The sequence below is a fragment of the Neolamprologus brichardi genome, chromosome 1 (assembly GCF_056152115.1).
Source record: "Neolamprologus brichardi isolate AB-2024 chromosome 1, ASM5615211v1, whole genome shotgun sequence".
Classification (NCBI taxonomy): Eukaryota; Metazoa; Chordata; class Actinopteri; order Cichliformes; family Cichlidae; genus Neolamprologus; species Neolamprologus brichardi.
Window position 1 is genome coordinate 38322157 of NC_142104.1, and position 17862 is coordinate 38340018.

Genomic DNA, 17862 nt, shown 5'->3' on the forward strand with positions numbered 1-17862 from the left:
GAGGGTACAGTCCTTCAAGTACCATGGTGTCCACATCTCCTCAGATCTGACATGGTCTGCCCACATTCAGGTCTTGTCCAAAAAGGCTTGGCAGCGCCTGTACCACCTACAACAACTGAGGAAGTTCAGGGTTTCTCAAGGGATCCTCGGGACTTTCTAGGCACTGTGGAGAGAATCCTCATACAGAACATCACGTCCTGTTATGGAACAGCTGTGTCAAGGACATGAAAGCTCCTCAGAGAGTGATCTGTACAGCAGAACGTTGCTGCAGGACTGCTCTCCCCTCCCTACAGGACATTTACACCAGGAGATGCTGGTCCAGAGCAGCTCACATATTGAAGGACCTGTTCCACCCCAGCAATAAAATGTTCCAACTTCTGCAATCAGGCAGAAGGTTCTGCACCATCCGGGCAAGAACAGAGAGCCTCAAGAGGAGCTTCTACCCTCAGGTGGTAGACTAACCTAAAAGTCTGTGGTTTTTGTCCTGGGGTAATACACTAAATCCTATTTCATCTAATCCATACATGGCAGAGTGGTGTGGTGTGAATGTGTGTGTTAGACAGAATAAAACAGCTTTATAAGTATGTTTGTGAATCTGCGAATGTGTCTTGCACTAAATGGACCAATAAATTGATCAGAAAGCTCCCAGTGTAGTAGACAAAATAAAGTCCTGTATGCATTTTCATCTGGGTTTCGAAACACATACACACATTTTGGGAATTTAGGTGAGTATACACATGCACAAATGCCATGTAATACTGCTAATAACTTCAGACAGGCCTTGCAAATGCACACAAAATAGTGGAAAATATAATATGTATACACAATACATTTCAGAGAATCATAACCTTTCGAATGAACTTTAAAAAAATAGACTTATCTACTTTATTCATCAAAACATTATCAGATTAGTTTTAAGAAAAAAGGTTAATGCACACAGCTTTGGTGAAATGGATTGGGATTTATATTTTTAGTCATACTACTTCGAGAAGCACTTTTACACTACAGCACACACACACACACACACACACACACACACACACAATCATTCAGTGCTTCATTCTATGTGCAATCACACACTCAGCGGTTGATGCATCCAGGGGTAGTAGTAGTAGTAAGGAAACTAATACCTTAATCTTTCAATGTATACTCATTGAAAGATTGAGATGTCATGAAAGACCTCTGCAGCCTTGTGTTTTCTGAGGTGACTGTGCTGTTTCATTTATTTTCTATGACTCACCACCGGCGGGTAGACTTGTACAAGTAGCTCCGTTGTGACATGGCTGCTGCAGACATGCATCAGGGTAGAGAATGCAACCCAGTTTCAGCTCTGTCAGTCCCACCACCTCTGCATACTGCGAACGTTTGTTCTGCAATGGGAGCTCATTGTTGTTCAGCATTACAGAGTCCAGGCAACCTTGGAATCCATAAAGCACCCGGGGGTCCTTCTGGAATTCCATGAGGCTACGAGAGTTTGGGGGCTGCACCTAAGAACAACAAGGGTTAGGAATTTTGAGTTAAACTGCTTGACATAGTCTGCAGGTACTCCTGTCAGCCTACAAGCTTGTAAAAATAAAATGTATTTATTTTTAAAATTATCCTGTTTTCAAGAATTACCCAAATTACACGAGATGAAATGCCTGAACTATTTAAAAACTAAAAATCAGGTATATACTAATTTGTTTTTATACAGTGGGGCAAAAAAGTATTTAGTCAGCCACCGATTGTGCAAGTTCCCCCACTTAAAATGATGACAGAGGTCAGTAATTTGCACCAGAGGTACACTTCAACTGTGAGAGACAGAATGTGAAAAAAAAATCCATGAATTCACATGGTAGGATTTGTAAAGAATTTATTCGTAAATCAGGGTGGAAAATAAGTATTTGGTCACCTCAAACAAGGAAAATCCCTGGCTCTCACAGACCTGTAACGTCTTCTGTAAGAAGCTTTTCTGTCCCCCACTCGTTACCTGTATGAATGGCACCTGTTTGACCTCATCATCTGTATAAAAGACACCTGTCCACAGCCTCAACCAGTCAGACTCCAAACTCCGCCATGGCCAAGACCAAAGAGCTTTCCCAAAGCCCCAAAACATCACTGCTCTTGAGAAGATCTCCATGGAGGAATGGGCCAAAATACCAGCTACTGTGTGTGCAAACCTGGTAAAGACCTATAGTAAACGTTTGACCTCTGTTATTGCCAACAAAGGTTATGTTACAAAGTATTGAGTTGTATTTTTGTTATTGACCAAATACTTATTTTCCACCCTGATTTACGAATAAATTCTTTACAAATCCTACCATGTGAATTCATGGATTTTTTTTTCACATTCTGTCTCTCACAGTTGAAGTGTACCTCTGGTGCAAATTACTGACCTCTGTCATCATTTTAAGTGGGGGAACTTGCACAATCGGTGGCTGACTAAATACTTTTTTGCCCCACTGTATGTTTATTGATTATAGATAATTGAAAAACCTTCTGGGAAAAACCTGGCGTGGTTAGGAGAGACCATCCAACTTTGGACCTGATGCTCATTTCTAGAAATCTGGCCAATGTTATTAAACCACACAAATGTGACTATCGAGAGTTTCAGCTTCAACTTCCTGTTATCCCCCCAAATGTTGGTTCTGTTTCCAAACCAACAAAAACGAACCAAAAATCAGCAAAAACCGATTTAAACATAACATAAAAACCACAAAGGATGAATAATATAATATGCACAGCTTCACCAAAGAGTAAAACAGTGGAATGTGGATTATTAAACATTACATCTCTCTTCTAAGTCCCTGTTAGTACATGAATTAATAGCTGATCATCAATTCATTTACTTTGCCTTACAGAAATCTGGTTAAGGCTATGTTAGAATCAAGACCCCCAAGCAAACTAACTGTTAGAGTCCACAGGCTGAGAATGGGGATTGAAAGGTCTCCAGTTTATTAATCAACCAAAGACCCAGACAGAGTTTTAATTCATTGAAAAGCCTTACGCTTAGCCTTGTCTACCACTGCTGGAAAACTCAAAAGCCAGTTTTATGTGTTGTTATCTATTGTCCAATTGGCACTCACTCAGATTTTCTATCTCAAATTTCAGTCATTTTAACTTAGTGATCAGTTCAGATAAAATAATTGTGGGTGATTGAACATTTATGTAGTTACTAAAAAATAGTCTCAGATTTTCACAGATGATATCAAGCTATCACTTGACCAAGCTGTCTTAGCTAATTATAGGCCAATTTCCAGCCTTCAAACAGTTGTAAAATAGCTAACTGATCACCACTAGAGCCATGGTTTACTTCAACATTTTCACTCAGTTTTCAAAGCTCATCAAAGTAGAGTAGAAGCTTTACAACAGGTTACTGCAGTGGACTGTGTCTATCCTGCTAGACTTACAGCCTTCTTCCTGTTTAAAGGGAGTTTTTCCTTCCCACTCTCACCAAAGTGCTTGCTCGTAGGGGGTTGTCTGATTGTTGGTTCTTCTGAGGCCATGTCTATGCCCTGTCAACAATGACAAGCTCAGAGGGTAGCAGCTTGTTCTTTATGGATAAACTACTTATTTTTGTTGGTAAATAGAGGGAAGACCTGACTGTGAAGCAAGCTGCTAGAGGTCTGTGGTTTTTACTGTCTTCAGATCAGTTACTATCTGTGAAACACAGCTAGCATTAACAGGTAAACGAGGTTCAGTGATTTAACATTGTAAGGGATGAGTTTCCGTTTGCCATCTGCCCTAGGTCAACATGTCTGGTGTAAAGGAGATGAAGTATGAAAAAGCTGTTAATAACTCCTGTAGGCAGTTATTAACCCTAGGTACTCATGAACTGACCAGTGCTCCAAAGAAGATAGTTGTAGGTAGTCTCTGTACAAATGATGGTCCACGGCGTCGTTCAACATAGCTGTCATCAAGTGCCAAGCTGCTGAAGTTGCGATTCAGTTCAAGTGCCATTGTGTGCCAGCTCCCATCATTGATACGACGACCCGAGATGCCCAGCATGTCAGGGCTGTCATCATTTCCACCAAGGCCACAAGCCAACTGGAACCACAGCTTCCCATCCTCCAACTGCATGGAGACACACACACACACACACACACACACACACACACACACACACACACACACACACACACAGTCTTTGAAACATCAAAGTACATAAATGTAGTGTTACATAAAAAAAAAAACATTCTGCAAAAAATTTAACTGTAAGAAAAAACATAGATGGTTGGTGATGACAGCTTCAAGATGCCTCCTGTATCCTGAGAAACGAATCGCATGCATTGCTCAGGTGTGATTGTGGTCTATCCTTCCACACAAATGGTCTTCAAATCCTGAACGCTCTTACTATGAACACAAGCTTTAGGTCTTTCCATAGATTTTCAGTTGGATTCAGGCCAGATAATTGGCCGGGCCATTCTAGCAGCTTTGTTTTCTTTCTCTGAAACCCATTTTGAGTTTCTTTGGCCGTGTGTTTGGGATCATTGTCTTACTGAAGCATCTACCATTGTTCCTTCTTGATCATCCTGGTACATGGCAGTAAATGTTTTTAAATTAAGAATATCCCTACACATTCTTCCATTCATCCTTTCTTCAATTATTTGAAGAGTGCCAGTACTGTTTGCTAAAAAACAGCCCCATACCATGATATTAACACCTCCAAACTTTAATGTTGATATGGTGCTTTTGATTGATGTGCAGTGCCTTTTGACCTTGTGTGTATTATGGCCTAGTGTGTATTATGGCATTCAAAGAGTGCCATTTTGGTTTCATTGGACCAGACTGTGAAATTCTCCCAGTATTTCACAGGCTTGCCTAAATTTTGTTCAGCAAACTTTAAATGCCCTTCCTTTAAAGTTTAGGCCTATAAAGTGTATGGCCTTGTTTAGAAATTCTGCTGTAATCAATTCCATCAGTATGTTTTCCAACAATAAGGTTACAAAGGTCTTAAGAGAGCTCATTGGTTTTACTCAACATTAGATGCTCTTTGTGTGAAACCTTGGTAATGAGGCACCACTTTTATAGGCCATCAATGAGGACTGAAGCTACTGATATTAATTTGCACTAAGTGGCAGGATTGTTTTCCAGTTATTGATAGATTTCAACTACTGTCATCACCTTCCATGCATTTTAGCACCTCCCTTTCTTCATCTGTTCAATACTCCTTCCCTGTGTAGTTTCTCATTATTACACAAACTAAATTTGTGGACATCTATGGTTTGACTTTGCATGTGTGGATTGGATGGGTTGTATACATACTGACGAGAAGTAGTAATCTCATAATAATAAGGTAGTATTGATTAATGCAACATGTGAATATTCTTCTTTGAAGGTAAAACTGAAGGTAACACACAATATATTTAATGGAGTGGCTTATTATCATTAAACAAGGGTGACAGTTTCTGTATAATAACTTGGAATCAAAGTTGCAAAATGCAAAGCTACTATTAAGAACCTACTAGATTCTTTGTGAGAAGAGTGTCAAGCCCTTCACAGAGACAGGCCCAAATGCCAGACACAGACACACACTGAAGGCCATCATCATGGTAACTCATTGACTTCACTGCTGAAAGAAGTGCAAGCCAATGAGAGTGAAAGAGTTGATTCATTTGAAAGTTACCATTTCATTGGTTAATCATAATTTCCTCTCTTTCTCTGCCTTTGCTATTGGCTGAGATTTTTTATGTTACCTCACATCACATGCTTATCTCTCTTCCAGTTTAACGGTTATTCACTATATTGCTCAAAGTATTGGTAAATGGACTGATTCTTATATAGCGCTTTTCTACTCTCCCGGAGTACTCAAAGCGCTCTATACAACACGCCACATTCACCCAGTCACACCCATTCTCACAAGCACTACCTCTATACTGAGTGCTTTCTAACTACACTCACACACATTCACACTCCGATGGATGCATCGGAGAGCAACTTGGGGTTAGTATCTTGCCCAAGGATACTTGGCATGCAGACTGGAGGAGCCAGGGATCGAACCTCCAACCTTCCGATCAGTAGGTGACCTGCTCTACCTCCTGAGCTACAGCCACCCCAGTATTCACTCACCCACCCAAATCATAGATCCAGGTGTTCAAGTTACATTCATGGCCACAGGTGTATACAACCAAGGACCTAGGTATGCAGATTAATTCACAAATATTTGTGAAAGAATGGATCAATAGCGTGCAGAGTTTGCAAACTTTCTGCAGAGCCAATTTCTACAGTCCTCCAAACTTCTTGTGGCCTTCGGATTAGCTCAAGAACAGTGTGTCAAGATCTTCATGGGCTGCATCCAACATTACATCAGATACAGAATGGTAAAGCATGCAACCACTAGACAGTGGAGAGGTGTTCTTTAGAGTAATGAATCACACTTCTCTGTCTGGCAATCAAATGAATGAGTCTGGATTGCCTGGAGAACCGTAATTGTCTGACTGCACTGTGGCAAGTGTAAAGTTTGGGGAGGGATTGTGGTGAGGGGATGTTTTTAAGGGGTTGGGCTCAGTCCATTCGTTCCAGTGAAAAGACCACCTAATGGTTCATACAAAGCACACCAAGACATTTTGAACAATTTCATTCTCCCAACTTTGTGGGAACAGTTTGTCAGTGTGCAGCTATCACATTACTACTACAGGTGCCCAGCTACTATATTAGGTACACCTGCATACCTTGCAAATTTATTTGCCATATCTGTGGCTGGCTATTTTCTCTGGCTGGCTAAATGCATAATCCCTCTGTGTGCCTATTAAAATGGTTGATCACAGTTTGTTTGTTTTTTTCAGGTTTTGTAGCCTTTACCACTAAAATCTTAGTAGGAAGCCACATACCAAGTCCAGTACTAGCAGCAATCCCACTGGAGTTTGGACTTGACTAGTCCAAATACACATGAACCACTGTTCATCTTTAATGGTAATAATGACTCATAACTTCTTAAAGTTTGCTTTAATAGGCTCTCAACATGGAATTAGAAAGAAACATCAGGTTTTGTAGTCCTGTTTCCTGGTTATTACACAGAAACTACCAAATGTTTTTATAGGTTATAGGTCACACCATTCACATATTAGTTACAATGTTACCTTCAAAATAATTCCAGGGTTATATTATAATAATAGTGTAATATGTTAAAGCATCAACCAATATTACCTTATTATTACAAAAATACTATCACAAAGCAGTATATAAAAATTCTCTATTGTTAGCAAAATATAACTATACTATTGCTAACTGGTTTTGCCCCATACTCATGTTTTTTCCCCCACAATATTAGTTCCTATTTTGGTACAATTATTACCCAGCTACATGAATTTCAATGTAATATTACACAGCTATACCCGTGTGTCAATAATATGTATCAACGGTAGTTGGCTACTACATGGATATTAATTTGGTAATTAAGTGGTATTAATGTGCTATTTCCATATTATTGCTTTCTTATTTCAACCTTAATTTACCACCTTATTTCTGAGTCATAATTTAAAGCCCTATCACTGAAATATCGACTTATAATATAAACTGCTCCATGATGTTTTGCTGCTTGGTTATTTCATTCATAGGTGGATCAGAACTATACTAACATTCACATCAGGTGGGCTATACATTGACATTGTCGTGTTGACTGCAAACTCATGAGGATAAAATGAAGATAAAATAGTCTGTCTTTAACAGTCAGATATTGCATTGCATTTATGCGCCATTAACTGTGTATGTAAATGCATAATCCCTGTCTTTTGCTCTAGAGTCTTTTTTTTTTTGTCATGAGTTTCTGTCCTGACACCGGAATGTGTGGCTTGTTTGCTTGATAGCCATAGAAGTGAGTGAAGCTAGGTCTCTAATTAAAAGAATGCAACATTCCTGGTTCAAAGTATGTGTAGCAATCTGTAACCTCAGTTGAACCATTTTGTTTATAATAGAGAGAAGTAGCAGTGGAGATAAAGTTGCTGAGAGTTCTGCAATCCTATGAGCTAGCTGTCTCTCTGGATCAATTGCTAAAGTGTGGTATTAGCACCTAGTAGTCGTACAGGTAGTGCAGGGGTCGGCAAGCTGCGGCTCCGGAGCCGCATGCGGCTCTTTAGTCCTTATAGTACGACTCCGCGTGGTTTGGGAAAATAAATTAGAAGTATTTAGCTGAAGTGTATTTTATTTCTGTTAGTTATTTTTTTAACTTGTAGTTCTAAATTGGAAGATTGTTGTGACATTGTAATATAAATATAAAATTATATTTTATTATTTTTTCATCGCTCAAAATAAGCGTCACACTCGGGGAAGCCGATGTACCCGCCAAAACGCCGTGCATTTATCGAGACTTTCAACACCAGGTAGGCCAGTTATGGATCTTCGGATCCACATTGTCAGCAGCTATTCTCCTCCGTGAACTATGTTAAAAACAAACACCGCTCACGCCTCACAGATGACAGCTTACAGTCCTGCGTAAAGATGAAAGTACAGTCCCATTGTAAACATATCACGGCAGACCCGACAATGTTTCCATGAACATGCTTTTCAGCATCTCTTTATTGACCACTTTTCACACACCGTTGCTGACGCATACAGCCGGCTGTAGCTTTTCAGCTCACAGCTCGACATATACCAACAACAGCATAGATAGCACAGACGTTAAGGTGGCGAGTCGTGATTGCGGGTGCCGCTCAGGTGCGTCCGCCTCCCCTGCAGCGGTGCTGCAGACCGCACCCGGCCACACACATTAACCTGGTAAAATACATATTTAGGCAGAATTTTGCAAATATCTATTTTTCATTTTTTAGCAGCATAGTGCTTTTTTTTCCAATTATTTTTTAAAAGTCAGGTCGAGGCTCCAAAAGCCCAAAGGCGATAGAGGGTGGCGGCTCACAACAGTTTTTGTTTGCTACATGGATCATTTTAGTTCAGCTTTCCTTTTGTTATATTTCTTTAAGAGTTCAAAATGTGTTAATGGGGGGCGATCGTGGCTCAAGAGTTGGGAGTTTGCCTTGTAATCGGAAGGTTGCCGGTTCGAGCCCCGGCTTGGACAGTCTTGGTCGTTGTGTCCTTGGGCAAGACACTTCACCCGTTGCCTACTGGTGGTGGTCAGAGGGCCCGGTGGCGCCAGTGTCCGGCAGCCTCGCCTCTGTCAGTGCGCCCCAGGGTGGCTGTGGCTACAATGTAGCTGCCATCACCAGTGTGTGTATGTGAGTGTGAATGGGTGAATGACTGGATATGTAAAGCGCTTTGGAGTCCTTAGGGACTAGTAAAGCGCTATACAAATACAGGCCATTTACCATTTAATTACATAAATAAAATGTAATTTTCTCTGTAGCACTTTATGGATTTCATAAGCAACACACCTTAGTTGTTCACACAAAGCATAAAAGTAAAAAACAATATATACAGTATTATCTTAATTTTAGATGTCAAAAAGTATTTGCGGCTCCCAGTGTTTTCTTTTGTGTGGAAACCAGGTCCAAATGGCCTTTTGGGTCTTAAAGGTTGCTGACCCCTGAGGTAGTGACACCATCAGTTGCTATGACCTGCCATTAGAGGTCAAGCCACAAGCTCCTGTAACTCTTTAAGGGTGATGTTTAGATGTTTGAGATGATGCCATAACTCGTGGTGGCATTTGTGATTGATGACTGTTTAGGGTACATTCCAAAGTGGTGCTGTCACAACTTTCTGCTGCATTTCGAAGCGATGCCATGATGCAGCCTTTTGTACCATGAACTGCTACAGATGTTTAGTGATGATACCATGAGTTGCCATGGCTGTTTGGGAGTGTTTGAGGCTGAAGTCATGATCTAGTGAGTTTTCAGTGTCACTCTGTCTCTGTTAAAACAGAGACACAGTTTCAGTTTTCAGTAGACCTAAACTGTTCTCCTCTCTTCCGAATACTTCTGTTCTGAAATATTTGGGGGATGTTTTATGTAAAGTTTTCATATTATATATCCTTATAAACAGAAGTGAAATTAGCGCTAACAAAAAAACACGCAAAAAGGAAAAAAGAGTGTAGAGCCACTGTGACGTTGCACACCGCCATCTTCATGTATCTTATCTTACACATTCTGCTTTTAGATTGTTTTAAATTTTCATTTATTTAATCAAATAATGAATTAATCTAATGATTTATTCTCTTCAGTTTATTTTTATCTTCTCATTATGACACATTATTTATTTGGCTTGTCAATCACCTGTGAAACACTTTGACCTGGACTTAACTGCATGACAGGTTCTAAACACAGATAAGATTATAGCAGCTAAGGTAAACATGACAAACATACATTAAAATAGCTTAAATAGGTGGAATGGCGTGCTACTCAGTAAAATAAAATACAATATGAACAAACTTTTTTAAGTTTTAAGTAAAAACAAATCTGAATTTAAGATAATACAAAAAAGTAAAATTAGTTTAAATCAATTTGAACAAAAACAAAGTGATAAAATGAACAAATAAAGCATAAGCATAGAAAAACTCAATTTAAAAGAGTTTACTAAATGTAGTAAGACTAGACTATTTTAACGACTCAGAACTCAGTAGCATAAGATTTAGGCTTCTGTTAATGATATGATATGCCATGATATGATGGGTTACTTTTCAACAAATGACTTTCAATAAAATGTCCTTTGCAGTGGTGGAAACACTACAGTAATATGTGTGAATGTACCTTAAGCACAGTGCAGGGCTCAGTGTGTGTGTACATGATAATCCCTTGGCTCTGCAGTGTTCTGATCCTCAGGCTCAGTTTCAACTCTGTTTGCAGCTGGCCAGAGAGTCTGTACTTGATGTAGCTGTTACCTGAGAAACTCAAAGATGAATGTCCTGCACCAAAAACAACAACAACAAATGTTAGACATTACTCTAGAGTTACATTACAGTTAGTTTTTTACTTGTTATTCTTGCATTTTTTACTTTCATGCTGACTTTGGATTGTTTCTCTTTTGCTGATATGTACCTGCACACTCTCCAAGTTTGCCTTGTGGACACTGGCATGCATAACGCCCTCTATTGGCCTCTATTGAAACACACTGCATGTCTGGTGGACAGGGTTGGTCCTCGCATTGTTCTGACAGGACAGAACAGCTGTCATCTGTCATACATACACACATGCACACAAAACACGGGGACAGAAATTAAGAAACTATTGAGAAACTATCCTAATGAAACTCACAGTAAGACACTATTAAAATAGAAGAAACAAAGACAGCAAGGGGAGTTTAGCAAGTATCCAACTCACTCCACTTAACTTAAGCTGCAGTGCAACTGGATAAAATTACTTTAATTTACTTTACCAGTCACAAAGCGCTATACACAAAAAAGGTATCTTACATGTAGTCTAAGGCAAGACTGCAAAGAAAAACAATTCTGATTTACCATTGCATGTACAGCGTGAGGTCCGGTGAAAGCGAGGTGAGACAAAGCTGACCCGTGGGTTACTATATGTAGCGAGATTGTGTGAATCCAAGACAATGCTCTGTTCGCACTGAGCCCCACGACAGTCTAATCCAGAACAGTTCTTATCCAGGATAGCTGACACTCTAAGCACTTCCTCCAGGTTTCGCCGTGATGCACTTAGTTTTTGCGTGAGGTAGGCTGCCTTATAGTATCCACCACCTGCTTTTTCCATGGTGATGAGCATATCCAGCTGTTGCGTCCCTCCAACTGGCTGCAAACTTAGCAAATGCAGTGAGTCCTGCTGTTGAGTAGCAGCAGACTGCTGGAGCACATTTAACATGCTTTTCAAGTACAACACCACAAAGTCTTGTGGTGCCACTCTCTCAAAACGCACTGTCACTGCTTCACGCAACATGTCTGGTGTTGCCTGCTCCACATGCACACTTACGGGTACAGGAACAGCAAAGCGGCCATCACTGACACTAGCATTAAGAAAGTACCTTCCTGCATCCAAACCACCCAGGGCTATGATCTTTCCATCATGAGGACTAATCTTAAAGAGACTACGCTGAGCTGAAGGAGCGTGACCAAAAGTCAAAACATCATAAGGGTCAGCATCGGTGGCATGTAGCTGACCAATCACACCACCAGGAAATTCATCCTCCATAGTAACAATATGAATGTCCAGTGGTACTGCTACTGGTCGATGGAGGCTCTCCTCAATCACCCTGATTGTGAGTATGGAGGAGGATGACAAAGGAGGCTTCCCCGAATCTGTCACCTGCAGAAAAAGTCAGATCAGAAGTTAGAAGTAGAAAAACAACCAATGAAAAATATTAAAAGTATAAACTAGATTAAAAGATATTTGAAATATGCAACCTTTCTTTTACTTTAGCTTTTTTAAATGAGGATATTTCAAAAATAGATTTTTTGACATTTCTACCTTTTTAACAATAGCAGTAGACATATAGACAAAAGACAGAAAAGGCTATCAAAATAATTCACCGCTAGAATGTACCTCAGCCAACAGGCTCTAACATTTTAAATACCATTTCGACAAACATGAATATATACCATTTTAATTGCTGCTTTAATTGTTTTTTTTAGCAAGGTACAACATTTTTTTTAAACTGAAGAATGTAGAACTTGCTGAGCAGCAGGCACTGTGGCCAAATTGTGACACAGCAATGGTAGATACATGCTTCGCTAAAGTTTGCTGAACTTAAAACCAGTGTTGGGCAAGTTACTTTGAAAAAGTAATTAATTACAGTTACTAGTTACTTCTTCAAAAAAAAGTAACTGAGTTACAATATTCTAAAAGTAATTAATTACTTGAAAAGTAACTATTGCGTTACTTTAAATAAAATGTTTAACCCTCTGGGGTCCAGGGTATAATTGCCCATTTTTAACTGCTTTTGATTTTCCCTCTACATTTCACCTTTGCCTTGTTTGGCATCATTCTTTTTAGCATGACCTAACGTGTCTGAATTTACAGTTATGTTTTCATTTTGACATGCTGTATTAACACAATTGATCTAAAATCAGACAAAAAACATCCGAGTAGAAAAAGTTATATTTTTTACTGTAACAACCACAAACATGTTTAATGAATCATATTTCATAACTTTAAATACAAATATAAATTGCCAATTTTAAAATCATATGCACAAGTTTTGCAAACAACAAAGCTATTTGCAGCTATTCACCTTTTACCCCTTTTTTAAATAACCACTTCAAACTATTTACATAACCATCAGCTGTTCTGCATTCAATAAGATGCCACACAAATTATTGCTGTTTTTCAGTAATTGTAACGCTGTTATTCCCATCACTGCTTAAAACGTAAAACACTATCTTTTACAATAGTATGACAGTAGAGAAGAATGACTGAAAAAACTTTGTGTGGTGTAAGCAAGAGTTTGACTCTACCTGTATCTGAATTACATATTCTGTTGCCAGGTCCCTTCTGAATACTTGATTGGCTACTAGTGTCCCATCTTTTTCCAACACAAACTCCCTCCCTTCATTTCCCAATAAGATACGGAAGTCGAAGGGTGGGCCATTTTGAGAGGAGTCCTCATCAATGACTGACAACTGCAGGATACTGGTACCAATTGGCTTGTTTTCCTGGTCAAGGGAAGCCAAGACGATGAATCATTATATGCATTTCACGTTCAGTCATAATTCCTAATCTGAATTTAAATCTTATTAAAATTAAAATAAAATGAAAAATACACATCTGAAAAAGAATCTACAGGAGTGCAATCAACATTCCAGCAGAATAAAACAAATGTATAGTCTTTTAATAGACTATTTCAGGTTCAAGGGTCATTCATAATGTCATTCTTCATGAGAAACATGACAAAATAAAATGAAGTAGGTATCTGTGCTCATAACAGTTATAAATAGAGATGAGAATTTTTTTTATATGCTTGGCCTGTGTCGCAATATCAGATTTCACAGCAACTGTAAGCTTTCCTTTTTTTCACTGCCTAATTTTTAGAGATGCTGATATAGGGGAGGGGACAGGCGTACTTAAAGTACTGACTTAGGAATTTAAGTACTATAGTTCACCTGAATTATTACATGATATTGTTATATTTGGGTTCAACTGAAGATTGTGAGGATTATTCAGATTACCTGTATGACAGCAGAGAGGTTGGCCGGTGAAAAGGTGGGTGGATTATCATTGATGTCAGAAATGCCTATGTTTACCATCACAGTGGAGGACATGGCAGGGCTTCCACTATCCAAAGCTCTTATGGCAAGTGAGTAGCTGGGAACCTACAAGGAAAGAGATAACAGAAGATATCCAGACAAATCAGGAATGAAGCATTGGCGCCTAATGGTGAAGCCAGAAAATCCACTTTTGTAGCAGCACAGTGAAGTTTTCATTTTTCATTCAGCTAGTTTCAAATTCCCAAACATTTCAATGGAATTCAAATCTGGCCTTTTCTTCTTGACTATAAGTGTCTTTACCTCTACTTTTTGAGCCATGCCTAGGTATAACTACATTCAGGCACATGAGCAGATTTGGACACATTTACAAATTTCACACCAAAAGAAAATCTATTATTCAACATTTTTTTAATATGAATTTATTTATTTGTACTCGATCAGGAAATCACTCAACCCATTTTTGGCTGGACTTGAAGGTGCTAATTTTTATCCTCACTGCTTCATACTCAGCTAAAAACTGTTCCGGTGCAAGCTAGATGAAGCCAACAGAACACATCATCTACAAAAACCAATAATTAAATAAAAATAATGAAAAACAAAATTCCACTATAGAAGGTGTGACTATTGGATTGAGTAGATCCTGAACGTGTTCATTCCACCACCTGACTAAATCCCCTGTCGAGGTCAGCACCACTGTACACAGTGTGTTTAGAATACTGCTTTCCCCTTCTGAGTTGTCTGACGGTTTGCTAGAACCGCTTTGAAGGCAACCAAGAGTCTCCAAACTCCTGCCACACCAGAGTTTTTCCATCAGCCACTAGCACAGCTGCACTCCCCTGGGTCTGCCAGTACCCGTCTGCTGCCTCTGAAGTCCCACAGGCCTGCTAAGACTCCTTCATGATAAGACTCCTTCAGGACTGGCGGCCCCCTTCATCTCCGGTGTCCACCAGTGACTAAGCCGAGTGCAGCTGTGCTGGTTCTGGGATTAACACAATTAACCTTGCAGTAGCAGCCAGTTGAGCTGTGGAAAATGGTCCATAGCCTTGTCCATAGCCTCCTTCGGAGTGTAGTCAAAGCTCTGTTGGAGCCAATCGCCTCCTCACAGCAAAAGAAATAGTATTGAGCAATCCTGTTATTTTCCCCCAATTTTATGGGCTCCAAAAGGTTGTACGAATCAACAATTTCAGAATATATTTCGAGGTCCATCCATCCATCCATTCGCTTCCGCTTATCCTTTTCAGGGTCGCGGGGGGCGCTGGAGCCTATCCCAGCTGTCATAGGGCGAGAGGCAGGGTACACCCTGGACAGGTCGCCAGTCTGTCGCAGGGCCAACACACAGGGACAGACAACCATTCGCACTCACATTCATTCGCACATTCACACCTAGTGACAATTTGGATTATCCAATTAACCTATCCCCACAAGCTGCATGTCTTTGGACGGTGGGAGGAAGCCGGAGTACCCGGAGGGAACCCACGCAAACACGGGGAGAACATGCAAACTCCACACAGAAAGACCCCGGCCTGATGGTGGAATTGAACTCAGGACCTTCTTGCTGTGCGGCAACAGTGCTAACCACCGTGCTGCCATTATTTCGAGGTGTGATTTTTAAATCGACTGTACTTATAAGCCACAATCTCTCTCTCTCTCTCTCATATATATATATATATATATATATATATATGGGAGCTTGAGGGTCTTGCGCAGTGTCTTAGCTGTTCCTATGACTGCGCTCTTCCAGACAGAGATCTCCGATGTTGTTCCTGGGATCTGCTGGAGTCACTCGCCTAGTTTGGGAGTCACCGCACCTAGTGCTCCGATTACCACTGGGACTACTGTTACCTTCACCCTCCACATCTTCTCCAGCTCTTCTCTGAGCCCTTGGTATTCCTCGAGCTTCTTGTGTTCCTTCTTTCTGATATTGCTGTCATTCGGTCATTCGCCTGGTGTGACAGACCTCAGCCTCTATGGATCTTGTGCTCAGAGCTTGTTCCTGTGCTGCCATGATTAGTCCAGCTTTGTCCAGCCACTGGCAGGACTTCTGGATATGCAGGGGTCTGTCCTTCAATGTTGGTTCCTCCTCTTCTTCCTCTTTCTTGGGTTTCTGCTGCCTGAGGTATTCACTGAGCCCGCGGTCGGTTGGGGCCTGATGTATTCATGGATGTTGGTTGCCTCATCCTGGACTGTGGTACTGACACTTACTAGTCACCAGACTCCTTCCTCGTGCTTAGCATACATCCTCAGGGTCCTCGACTTTGTAAAGCTTCTGCGTTCTCTTAAGATCTCTTTCACACTTTCACCAGAACGCCAAAAGCTTTGATCCCACACACACCCATGCACTCCCTTTCTGAGCATGCTCAAACAGCCTGCCCTCATTAATACTTTATAATAAGAATTTTAACATTTCTGAAATCTTAAACCACTGCAGAGGAGAAGAAGAGGAAGAAGAAACAAGGGAAGATAAAGAAGGGTGAGAAAAGAGCTAAGATGTCAGAAAGAGTCATGTCTTCCTTCATTTTGATGCAACACATTAAACAGCTCAAATTCAGAACCGCTTTGTGCATGTGTTTTTTATTCAAATAAATTAAGTACAATATGGTGATGGATCCAATCCATAACAAACCAGCTCATAGTTAGCTAATCAGCTGGCAATAGGCTTTTTTTAATGTTAAAGATGGATGACCATGAAAGCTAAGATTCTGCAGGTATGGAACAAATTAACACAGCTATTTTTTTTCTGGCATTGTCTGTTCATGTATGTATGATAACTGTATAGATACAGAACCGACACTGGCACTGGCAGCATAAGCAAAAATCTGCTGTGAAAACAAGTTTTCACCTGACTGCATCAAAGTTTTTATTTTATTTTTTTCGGGCCCAGACTCAGCTTTATTGCCATTCAACCACTGACATAATATGAATGAAACACACATTATTTGCGTTTTAGTATTGCAGCATGTCACCAAACAACATGTAGCAGTGTAACAGGCCCTGGTGCTGTCCAACTTATAATACTGGAGACTGGAACCATAGTCTCGTACGATGTACATCTCTCTTCACTTGCATCCCAGTCACGGAAGTGTTGGAGGTAGTTCGTAAGAGATTACAGGATGACCCCAACCTCAGCAACAGGACCACTCTCAGCATTGACCGAGTGTGTTTACTTTTGGAACGGTGCCTTCATTTCACCAGGCAGCTCTGAACCCCACATCCAGAACACCTTGAAATTTGTTGAGAAGGTGAGAGATGTCATTATGGAGGCAGATGAAACCATAGTCTCGTACGATGTTACATCTCTCTTCACTTGCATCCCAGTCACGGAAGCGTTGGAGGTAGTTCGTAAGAGATTACAGGATGACACCAACCTCAGCAACAGGACCACTCTCAGAGCCAAACAAGTGTGTTTGAACTGTGTGTTTATTCCAACTATTTCACATACAAGGGTCAGTACTACAGGCAGAAACATGGGCGTGCCATGGGCTCCCCAGTTTCACCCATCATGGTTAATTTGTACAAGGAAGAAGTGGAAAAGAGGGCTTTGCTATCCTACCCTGGAACACCACCAAGTCATTGGATCAGGTATGTGTCTCAGGATCTTCCAGAATTCACAGATCACATTAACTCGGTGGACCAACATATCAAATTCACCAGGGAGGATATGAAAAGTGGCAGGCTAGCCTTCTTAGACTGTGAGATTTCCATCAGTAATGGGGGACATCTAAAAGCTAATGTGTACCGGAAACCTACGCATATGGATCAGTATTTAAGGTTTGACTCTCATCATCCACTGGAGCATAAACTGGGTGTCATCAGGACGCTACAACACAGAGCGAACACCATCA

General features: G+C 40.4%; 1 protein-coding gene across 5 annotated transcripts in view; it reads right to left on the reverse strand.

Moving 5' to 3' along the window:
• fat3a (FAT atypical cadherin 3a) overlaps positions 1-17862 on the reverse strand; it is a 163957-nt gene that overhangs the window by 15260 nt on the left and 130835 nt on the right. For all 5 annotated transcript variants that reach the window (XM_087841751.1, XM_087841745.1, XM_087841750.1 and 2 more), the window contains 7 exons: positions 13982-14125; positions 13271-13468; positions 11321-12122; positions 10902-11036; positions 10614-10768; positions 3820-4053; positions 1241-1487 (listed from right to left, as the gene is read on the reverse strand). In XM_087841751.1, the coding sequence (XP_087697877.1) occupies positions 1241-1487; positions 3820-4053; positions 10614-10768; positions 10902-11036; positions 11321-12122; positions 13271-13468; positions 13982-14125 (1915 nt within the window). The remainder of the gene's footprint in view (positions 1-1240; positions 1488-3819; positions 4054-10613; positions 10769-10901; positions 11037-11320; positions 12123-13270; positions 13469-13981; positions 14126-17862) is intronic.